Below are 11,534 nucleotides of genomic sequence, written 5' to 3'. Positions count from 1 at the left end.
CATACAGTTGTATACACTTTTCTGTTTCCTGTAAACAATGATTGCATAATAGTATACTTTATTTTTTCAATATAGGAAATAGCTTTTATTCATCGTACATGTAGTTCCATTTTTTCTACTTCTTTCTACTTTTCACACAAATCCCACCACGTGACTACACCGGCTACACCGACAGCGCCGAACGCCAAAAAGCGCAGTTTGAACAGCCGGCACCAAGCCACACGGAAAAGCAACCGGTCAAAGCACCGAGAGCATCTGGGCATTGCACCCACCACCAAAAAACGCAGTTTAGACAGCCGGCACCAAGCCACCCGGAAGGAAACGGCAAAGCACCAATCACAAGCGAGATCACTAATGCCAAAGGCCGTCATTTCCTTCCTCCATCGGCTGGCCATGGCGGAGCACGGAGCTGAATGTCGCTGGCTGGCATCGCCACACCCAAGCGTGCTCGCTCGGTCTTGTCGCATCTCCATCGACGGAGAGGACAGTTATGCACATGCATCTGAAGGTAACTTCATTCATATATTTCACTCCACATCTTTTGTTTATCGCAAAGAGCGGCCATTCTATCAACCAGGGACGAAGCACGTTCCAAATCCCCTTGGCTATTTGCAAGTTCGGAATTTTCTTCACAGAAATTGTCACCCGTTTTTGCCGCTCTCTGGTGCACATTGCAAGTGTTTTCGTGGCGAAGAAGCAGGCAGCGTGCTCCCTGTATTCTTGTATGTATGTATGTATGTTTGTATGACAAATGCTTAACTCGACACACTGACCACGCCCTAGAACAGTATCTGTACCGTATTTCATCCAACAGAAGAACTGCTCTATGTTATCATTAATCAACATGCACCATTTACCACACCCCTCAGTGTAAACAAATCAAGTATTCAACTACCGTATTTCATCCCACAGAAGAACTGCTCTTTGTTATCATTAATCAACATGCACCATTTACCACACCCCTCAGTGTAAACAAATCAAGTATTCAACTACCGTATTTCATCCCACAGAAGAACTGCTCTATGTTATCAGTAATCAACATGCACCATTTACCACACCCCTCAGTGTAAACAAATCAAGTATTCAACTACCGTATTTCCCACAAAAACATGTCCCTTTATAATAAGTATTTGTTATGCATAGTACTTTTTTTCTGTAGGAAATGTATTTGTTCAAAGCCCCACATTCAAACTGATACTGGTGTCTCATTGCTGGAAATCTTGCCGACAGTAATTCTTTAAGCATGTATCACTTGTCTCAGCAATGGGCTAAGGGGAACATCTGTGTCATTCTTCCAGGTTCAAGCAACTTAGCGTCACCTCATGACCAAATGCGTTTACCTCATTGGCTGATGCAGCTTTGTCAGCCTTGTTCTTATGAATACAAATATACTGACCCAAATCCCTTTGCTGTTTTCTGGTTTGTATTACAATTTATGGTCAAAATAAGGCCGCAATATAAGTCATGATGTAGGTAAGGTAACCTAGACTTTCCCCAGTACCAGATCTTGTAGATATTGAAGCTTGTAGAATCAGAATATAAACTACCTCCCTGGTTGTTGTAGACTTGGTGTCAGTTATCCCCTCCATATCATCAGGTATATCAATTCAACCTCCCTTAGTCTTGTCATAAAATCTGTCCTGGGTGTATGGGAGACAACTCTGATTGTCTTGTTTAAATAGTGATTTGCAGGGTGCTTCAATTGAACAGTAAAGTTATAATGTAATGCTTTTCACTCAAAATCCATTTATTGTCATTCATGTCTAATTTCTTGATATCCATAATTGATCATTTTGGAGTATTATTCTGTAGTATATTTCCATGTAAAACACTTGATATTTCAAGTAGAGTTCCTGTTAAACTCATTTCCAAGTACATGCTGCTTGAAGTATTGTAACTATTCTTGTACTGTGAATAATGGATAATACATTTTATTGATAGGATTTATGGTTCTCATGTTTTTTGAAAGTTAATATTGATCCTGGTCACCATTCTGTTTATCAATGACTATTGTAAAAGGGGCTCATGTCATCTAGACTAGTGTTGACATAAATAACAGAGAGCACTAAGTAGGTACAAAGACACTTTATTGTAACTATGCCTATAATAGTCGATGAGTTGTATGTTGTATCTGTTGCGCCAAGTCACGTTGCAAACTTGATGACAATACAAGTTTTGTCAGGCATGTTGTTACGAATACAGAGATACTGACCCAGATTCCTTCGCTGTTTCAGTCATATGCATTCATTATGCCATCTATCTAAATTTCCAAGAAATTGATGTTTTTGGTGCTTACCAAGGTATCAGAGCATTAAGAGTTGTGGAGTAATTATGTTTGAACTTGTTTTGGCTGTGAATCACTTGTGCTCATTGTGTTGGACATTTTTGCAGACACAAGATGGCTGTGCGGTGCCGACACAATCTCCTTACCACAGTCCCTGATATTTTCTTCTTTATGGAACATTGTGAAAGGTAGGAGATTTTAAACTTCAGTCTCATTTTACTCAATAATATTTTTTATGTGGTATACTGTATTTGCGGTATTAAGCACCCCACTCTATTAATGGCAGGTATTTATCTGGAATTCCAAACAATGTTCCGTTTGTTCCCTCGGCAGTCAAATTGGGAAAGGAATTGTACTATTGTTCCAAATTTGGGAACTTCAAATTGGAAAGTTGTACAGGCTTTTGTTGCAGACTTGTGGTAGAATACTGATTTACGTGACTGGTCCTTTTTTGTGTGTGTATATTACAGCAATGGTGAAGGAATAACTGTTATTGTCAACAATGCAGTTTACTGGGCCAGGTTTAATTAGCGCTAACTGGCTAAGGCCGCTGATTGTGGCACCCTCACAGCTTTTGTGTTCCTCTTTCAGTCATTAGGACAAGTTGTGGTGGTGTTTGTGTTAGGGAAGGTTACCAGCAACTCTTTCTGATCAAGCATCCCTTTTCGATCATTGGTTAGGCACCCCTTTACAATCATTAGGGTTAGGTACCCCTTTACGATCATTAGGGTTAGTTAACCCTTTACAATCATTAGGGTTAGGTACCCCTTTACGATCATTAGGGTTAGGTACCCCTTTACGATCATTAGGGTTAGATAACCCTTTACAATTATTAGGGTTAGGTACCCCTTTATAATCATTAGGGTTAGGTACCCAGTTTCCGTCAAGCACCCCTATACAATCATTAGGGTTAGCTGTGTGGTAGGGCATGGGTTAGCTATCTTTACGATCATTAGGGTTAGATAACCCTTTACAATCATTAGGGTTAGGTACCCCTTTATAATCATTAGGGTTAGGTACCCCTTTACAATCATTAGGGTTAGGTACCTGGTTCCCATCAATCGCCCCTTTACAATCATTAGGGTTAGGTACCCCTTTACAATCATTAGGGTTAGGTACCCTTTACAATCATTAGGGTTAGGTACCTGGTTCCCATCAATCGCCCCTTTACAATCATTAGGGTTAGGTACCCTTTTACAATCATTAGGGTTAGTTAACCCTTTACAATCATTAGGGTTAGGTACCCCTTTATAATCATTTGGGTTAGGTACCCAGTTTCCGTCAAGCACCCCTATACAATCATTAGGGTTAGCTGTGTGGTAGGGCATGGGTTAGCTATCTTTACGATCATTAGGGTTAGATAACCCTTTACAATCATTAGGGTTAGGTACCCCTTTACAATCATTAGGGTTAGGTACCCTTTACAATCATTAGGGTTAGCTGTGTGGTAGGGCATGGGTTAGCTATCTCTTTTAAGTGATCCAAAGTAATTTTTGGAAAATCCATTTATCAGGTTTCGGGCACCGTTGCGTCTCTGACAACAGATTTAACTCATGGTTGGTTTCAATAAGCGCCACACTTTGTCAATTTGCCAAGCTCCCGGGGTGCTTACTACAGCTAACATTTAGTTCTATGTTTATGTTTTTGTTTCAATTGTCTTGCAACCATGGCAACATATGATACAAAGTATTCCAGAGAATCTCTTCATTTTCAGGAGAAATCAAGAGTTTTTCCATAGCTTGGTAGACTTGCTTGGGAGATTTCAGTTGTTTCTTCTTCAGTGTCTGTAGGAGAGACGAGTGCTGTTGTTCCTGACAAAGTATGATACCAACATCTGAAGTGTTTTCAGCAGTACATGTCCATATACCTTGTCCCTATACCATGTACATATACCATGTCCATATACCATGTCCTTTTACCTTATCCATAACCCATGTCCATATACCATGTCCATATACCATGTCTCTATACCATGCCCAAGATTTGTTTATTTACTGGCGTGGTGATGCTGGAATATTGCTAACTACAGTGTTCAACTTTCATTCACTCACACATGCGCTTATAAGACTGGGAGAGAGCAAGGTCGGTGCTTCAATCCCCTGGTGGGACGGTAAAGGATGGTGCTTGTTGTTACCTTGCCTGGCACTCGGCATTAAGTCTAGACTAGTACAAGCAGCCAATGTCTCAATTAGATCTTCTTCCTCATAGGTCAACTCTTTTCTCCTCGTTTCCACTTTTCACACAAACCCACCCCATGTGGGCGTCCACCCAGCTCATGGTCTCCATTTCACTGACTACTGCACTTGCACAAGTCTCTTAGAATATTGTTATTAGTTCCAATTGTAATTCCTTAAATACATCAATAACAAGAGCACATTGTCCCCCTGAAAGACTGGCCTTGTTGTAGACAAGTCCATTATAATCCATTATAATGTACTTATCATTCAGTAGAGACTTGGAGCAAGTCTAACCGATCACCTGCCTTTCCGTAACCGGAAGCAGCAAGCACCAATCGCAGGCGATATCACAAACGGCCTCTATGAGCTGGTCACATGCACATTTCTTGTGCCCAGCATCACCAACATGCTGGTTCTGTCTGGTCAAATCTCCATCGCTGGTCAGGGACAGCTGTAAGTTCCTTCGTATATTTTACTTAACAGTTTGTATTTCTTGCATGTAGCTGCCATTCTGTCCAGTAGGGAGGAAGCATGATGGAAATCATGTCACATGCCTTGGCCTTTCGCAGGCCTCCAAGACATTGTCTCCTGTATTTGCCGCCCTCTGGTGCGTGTTCCAATTGTTTTTGTGGCGCGGAAGCAGGCCCTGTGCTTCCTGTATTCTTGTATGTATTATAAGTGCGGACCTTCACACACTGACCATGCCCAAACAGTGTAAACAAACCTAAGTATTCAACTACCGTATTTCTGACAAAAACAATTCCTTTATTATGAGTATTCATTCATTATGCTCCATTTATTGACCAAGTTCTTTGTCTTTATTCCATTGCTGCTGTACAGGCCTGCTGACCCGATGTCACCCAACCACGGCCCTCTCCCCCCTGGCTCCCACTCCCAAGGAAACAGTTCATTGTCTCATCTTTTTTATCTTTAAAATCTCTTCTTTTTTCTAAACAAGTAACCTTAAAGTTAATAACGTTGTCCGCACTAGTCATTCGTGTTTGCAGTTGATTGTATCCATGGTGTCAGTACTGTAATTTTTCTAGTATCCTGAACGAGGAAAACTCCCATATTAACACCTTATTTATAAATTTCCATTAAATTCAATTTGTATAGTTTCTTTCTATCTTATCAGGGCGTTAAGATTTGCATAGTAATTATGGTTTATCTTTCTTCCTTTGGCTGTCAATTAGTTGTGTTCATTGTGTTGGACATTGTTGCAGACCCAGACCAACATGGCTGTGCAGCCACTGACATCACCTCTCCACACAGCCTCCTGACAAAGCCTCCTGACAGCCTCCTGACACAGCCTCCTGACACAGCCTCCTGACACAGCCTCCTGACAGCACCTTGATATTTACTTCAAGATGGAAGACTGTGTAAGGTAGGTGATTTTATACCAATGGTAGCAGCTGTATTCGCCATATTAAGCACCCTGCTCTAGTAATACATTCGCATGGTAAGGTACTGTTTTGTTTGTTTGTTTATTTTACATCAATATATTACTGTTATCAAACAAAGTTTGGTGTCACCAATGTTGGAACCAAGTTTCTACAACAAATTTAACTTGTGCCTGATTTTTGTACCCACATTGTCAATTTTCCATGCCCCTGGGTCACTTATTATGGCGAATATGGTGCTAACATATTGCCTCTGAAATGAAAGTTGGTTTACATTTTGTTTGAATTCTTCTTTTTCAGGAAAATTCTATATTTGGCAAAGCATTATACACTTGCTTGGGAGCTCTTGGATATATTTATTTCAGTACATAGTCTTATGAGACACTAGCCCTCTTGTACCTATCCAAGTATGTCATAGTGGGTATATGTGTATATGGAAATGCCAATATACCATGTATACCAATGTTAAAACTGCTATATCAAACCATTGCTGTTGGGGCTAGCATAGCCTTGCTTCAAGTCTGTACTGAATAAGTCCATGGATGTGTAGTAATTCTAACCTTTGAATAGGCAAGTCTATGGGGACAGTACTCTCAGGATGTCAGTTGTTTATGGGGACACCTTGTTTTTATTATTATATAATCTGGGAATTATGGTTGAAACTAATAATAATTGCCTTAGAGGCTTGTGTAGGTCTAGGGTTAGCAGTCTAAATATTGTTGATAAAACTGGACAACATGTCCGTATACCCATGTGTATATTTCTATGTAATATGTTTACACTGTTTCTTTCTTGCTGATTGGCTGAAGGGGTAGTCATGTGATCTGATATTTGGAGTTCACACACCTGTGAACGGACAAAAAAGTTCACACGATGTGAAATTGATCATGGGAACTTTTGCCGGAACTACTTTCCGGGGTTTCCCCATATTCTCGATCGGTGTTTACGATCAACTCGTTTTTCTATTTTCTTTTTAATACCTGCATTTATCAGCAATATTTGCAAGAACTTCAATGGGATGTTTCTTTGTATACACAGCTTGTATACCTGTCACAGCAGATGTAGAGGGCGATTGGTGGCTGGTTAAAACATGAATTTATCTGGGTAATGCGCATGTATCGTTGTTGATTGTCCTCGAGCCAAGCTTGTTGTTAATGGCCTCTATACGCTGAGACAACCCTTCATTGTTGTCAAGTAATAAAGATAATAGAGGATGTTAGCCGACTTATCCTTGATGACTTTCACAGACTTACTTTGACAGAATTGAAATATGTGGCAATCGGACATAAGTTGTGGAATTGATGTGATCGGTAGATGAGATGGAAATAATATCTGGTGGATTATCATGATGCTTTGCCAGCAGCTGGAGCACTGGAGTACTCTTTAACCACATGTGTCGCCAGGCTCCGTACCCACAGTTTCAGACCAACATTTAATCTCTGAAATAGAAATGGTTGAAGATTTTTGTGTTTTCTTTTAATAGATAATGGAAAGGAGCCCAGAGAATCTCTTCATTTTCTTAAACATGTTAAAGTGAGACATTCTAGACTTAATTTTAAGTATTGTTGATTTGGTGGTTTCGGGATAACTTTGTTTCATGGCCAATGCAAGAGACTACCAGTATTTGCTTGGCTAAATTTCTAACCCACCTGACCCTTGGTTTTATTTGTTTTATGTTGCAGCTTATATTCAATCATCATTTTACAAAGTCTAGGATCCTTCATAAAATATTACCCTGTGAAGTCCGAGGTTAGAATAGGCTTTCAGCAACACATGCTTCCCTTTTGCTTAAAAGGCAACTATGCTTATTGTAAAAATTAGAGGCGACTAACAGGATTGTGTGGTCTGAGCTCGCTGACTTGGTTAATGCATGTCATCGAATCCCAAATGTGTAGATCGATGCTTATGTCAATCACTGGATTGTGTGGTCCAAACTTGATAATTTACAGACCACCGTCATATAGCTGGAATATTGCTGAGTGCGGCGTTAAAAAGTAAACAGACAAACAAATCATAAACATATTCTAAGAGAGAAAATTCTCCTTTGAGTTAAGTAATTGAGGATGCTGGTGAAAGGCAGTTTTATGTACGGTGGATGAAAAATAATTTGATGTCCGTCCTTATAAAAACATTTCCGTTTCACACTTACTTATGTTTAAAAATAGATGACTAAAGGAAGTTGTTTTGATAAGAATCCCAGACAGCCAAATAAAATAGTCAAAGCCTAAGATGTTACATAGTAAACAGTGGTCTAATTAAGGGGAGTCCTTCAGGTGTTCTTCTATGGTATTTGACCCACTAAATCTTAACAAGTAATATCAGGGTCCTGACAAGGACCCATTGACTCAGGCTTGACACTGAATACTGGTAAATGTGAGGGGGGGTTATGTGTGAGTGTGAGGGAAGTGGGATTGTTTCTGTGTGTGTTGTGAGGGAGGGGGAGGTGACTGTCATGAAACTCATGCTGGGGGCTTCTTTTGTGGGAGGAGTGTGTGTGTGTGTGTGTGTGTGTGTGTGTGTGTGTGTGTGTGTGTGTGTGTGTGTGTGTGTGTGTGTGTGTGTGTGTGTGTGTGTGTGTGTGTGTGTGTGTGTTGTGGGGGAGGTGACTGTCATGAAACTCATGCTGGGGGCTTCTTTTGTGGGAGGAGTGTGTGTGTGTGTGTGTGTGTGTGTGTGTGTTGTGAGGGAGGGGGAGGTGACTGTCATGAAACTCATGCTGGGGGCTTCTTTTGTGGGAGGAGTGTGTGTGTGTGTGTGTGTGTGTGTGTGTTGTGGGGGAGGTGACTGTCATGAAACTCATGCTGGGGGCTTCTTTTGTGGGAGGAGGGTGTGTGTGTGTGTGTGTGTTGTGAGGGAGGGGGAGGTGACTGTCATGAAACTCATGCTGGGGGCTTCCTTTGTGGGAGGAGGGTGTGTGTGTGTGTGTGGGGGGGGGGGGTGGCGTGTGATAGCATGGACTTGTATATAGGTCTGTGATGATAGTTGTGAAACTGATGGGGGGAGGGGGGATGTCGATAGTTGTGAAACTGATGGGGGAGGGGGGGTTGAAAGTTGTGAAACTGATGCTGGACTGAGTGCCAAGTGCAACATTTGTAGGACTTCCTTCGGGAGGGGTGGGGTGGGGGGGTGATAGACTTGAAACTGATGCTGGACTGAGTTCCAAGTGCTACATGTGTAAGACTTCCTGAAGCACTCATTGGTTCTTACTGATTGGGTCATCTGTGAGGTCAGATGCAGGTCAGTCTCAATGACCAGTCCCTACATCCCGACATCCAGGCTAGCTGTCACCCTGTTCCTGACACAACTGTGGACCTACAGGAACAGTCATACTGTAAACATAACCTGGCACAATGTGGACTAAAGTGAAAGATTTTGGAAAATATTTGCTCAAGATGGTGAGTTTGATGAACTATCAGTCGATTTCACAACAATCTGTTAAAACTAGACTCTGATTAATCTGGATTTATGTCAATTCTGGACCACATTTATGGCCCAAATTTACTAACCCTAAGATAAATGATTGATTTATTTATTTATTTATTTATTTATTTATTTATTTATTTATTTATTTATTTATTTATTTTTTATTTTTTTATTTTTTTATTTATCTATCTCATGAGGCCTCTGTCTACATAGGAATAAACTATCACAAAACATGCATGAGTCCTGTTTAGACTGATTCCACTGTAGAATGTCAGATGGGTTTACAGGACTTTACTGTAGTTGAGGGTTTGACACTGATTGATGATGGTTGTGTGGGGCTCCAATTGTTGTAACGTCCTCATTACCCCTGATTTGTGATGGTACAAGTATTCTGAAATCCATATACCTAAAGACAGACCAAGATAGATTATATCGCAATAATGTTGCCAAGGCGATTAATCAAAATTTGAAACACCTGTATCTGGATGAGATCGGGGAAATAAATATTACCATCAGTGTTGGCTGCAGCTGCCTCCCCAGTACCATGTGGTGGTAATTCTTCAGCGCATAGCGTAAATAATCTTGTATGTCTTCCTTCATATCTGTCATCTGTAAACAATGGTTCAGCGTTGAAAACATTACAGCACAATAAAACCTTATAAAGTAAACACAAAACTAACAATGTCCTCTTCATCATTTTTGGCAGATTAGTGCAGATGAGCAACATTCTCTAATTCTGAAGGGCGGTCGGTAGTCTAGTGGTTAAAGCGTTCGCCGTCATGCAGATGACCCGGGTTCGATTCCCGACATGGGTACAATGTGTGAAGCCCATTTCTGGTGTCCCCCGCGTGATATTGCTGGAATATTGCTAAAAGCGGAACAAAACGATACTCACTCACTCACTCACTCTAATTCTGATTCTAGCAAAGCTTATCACATAGCCGAAATAGTAAACTTTGTGTCTCGGAAATAGACACAATATTGTTATCTAAACCAGGGTCTACCAAGTATTATTCAGGCCAGTGTAAAATATATCTGAGATGTGGGGACTGGTCGCCCAGTAAGCTGCAATTTGCTGTATGTCAGGGGCATCACGTAGGTGTGCCAGAGTTCTAATTATCCGGGTTTGAATCTCAGAAATAAACCCTGATTATGGTTCATGGTTTGTCATCAAAATACCCCATCGCCTGGTGTTTCATCAAGCAGGGTTAGAAACAACAGCTTTTGTCCACTAGTCCTTATAATGATAACATATAGCAAAACCCTTAAAATGGGCCAATTTCTACTAGTCCTTAGGATACCTTTACTATTGGGCAGTTTGGTAAGGACTACAGGACTAGTGCCAATTTCTATCGGTGATCAAGGTAGTAAATACCAAAGACCTCTGTTTCCTCCCACACCGTGTCGTGATGGAACGTACATACTGTTCAAAGCCATCTTCCCGAGGCAGGGTGTTGACTGACTATAAAAGTCCAATTTCCACCTTTGCCGAACTAGGTTGCAGTTTCGTGGCTCGATTGTAGCGCCACCAGTGGCTATTACAAGTTATGTCACTTCTATATCCCTCCTTTTGACAAATCACATTCCACCTATCATATTACTTGCATTTGCTTGAAACAAAATGGCGGCACCCAGTCAGAATGATCTGATCGATAATCCAGATCTAGATCGTAATAAAACAAGTCTTTAACCTCCCAAAGTGCATCCAATTATTTGAGCACCTTGATTAAAAACATGAAAAGGTTTGGAAAATATCTGTCAACTCCGAGTTGACGGTACACATGCTTTGCAAATCCTGCAATGGACCTAAATCACACGGAAGTTTACGAACCGGGTGTTGATTTCGTTACGAGATTTTGATTCGACTATGCATAGACTCGTTAGTCGAGCCAAGATATTACTAGCAAATTGCAGCCAATTTCGGCAAGAGTGGAAACTGGACTTTTGTTATCAGTTAACTCCCTTGCCTCGGGAAGATGGTTCAAAGCAGGGTTGAACCCAAGTCACTGACTGTATATAATATTTTAGCCATGGTATAACCTGTCGTATATCCCCTTTGACTGCCATCCATCTCCCGCATCCCCTGTGTGCTCTGTGTGACCTTCTGTCAGTGCAGTTAGCAGTCAGGGGCAGAGACCACCATGTGAAGCTGCTGGGATTGAGGGATGTGTCTGGAGTAACCATGGATGTTGTCATTATATAACCACACTGAACTCATGAAAGAGAGAACCTTTTAATTATCCAGGTTGT

At 41.0% G+C, this 11,534-nt stretch overlaps 1 protein-coding gene across 5 annotated transcripts in view; it reads left to right on the top strand.

Moving 5' to 3' along the window:
- The first annotated feature begins 390 nt into the window (after nt 1-390).
- LOC124144728 (glycerophosphodiester phosphodiesterase domain-containing protein 5-like) overlaps nt 391-11,534 on the top strand; it is a 48,727-nt gene continuing 37,583 nt past the window's right edge. Inside the window, exons 1-3 of one of the 5 annotated variants that reach the window (XM_048391140.1) lie at nt 4,489-4,914; nt 5,302-5,366; nt 5,685-5,845. Coding sequence is in view for 1 of the 5 variants with exons in the window: in XM_048391136.1 (XP_048247093.1) it covers nt 9,212-9,256 (45 nt within the window). In the remaining 4 variants the exon portion in view is untranslated. Of the gene's footprint in view, nt 509-2,391; nt 2,473-4,488; nt 4,915-5,301; nt 5,846-9,157; nt 9,257-11,534 lie in introns of those variants that run through there. The other 4 variants (XM_048391138.1, XM_048391139.1, XM_048391137.1 and 1 more) reach the window with 4 other exon arrangements.

Source organism: Haliotis rufescens, unplaced genomic scaffold (assembly GCF_023055435.1).
Source record: "Haliotis rufescens isolate VD_foot unplaced genomic scaffold, xgHalRufe1.0.p SCAF_9, whole genome shotgun sequence".
In the NCBI taxonomy this organism is placed as follows: domain Eukaryota; kingdom Metazoa; phylum Mollusca; class Gastropoda; order Lepetellida; family Haliotidae; genus Haliotis; species Haliotis rufescens.
Note: the sequence above shows the minus strand (reverse complement) of the source record. Positions and strands in the feature narration are given on the sequence as shown.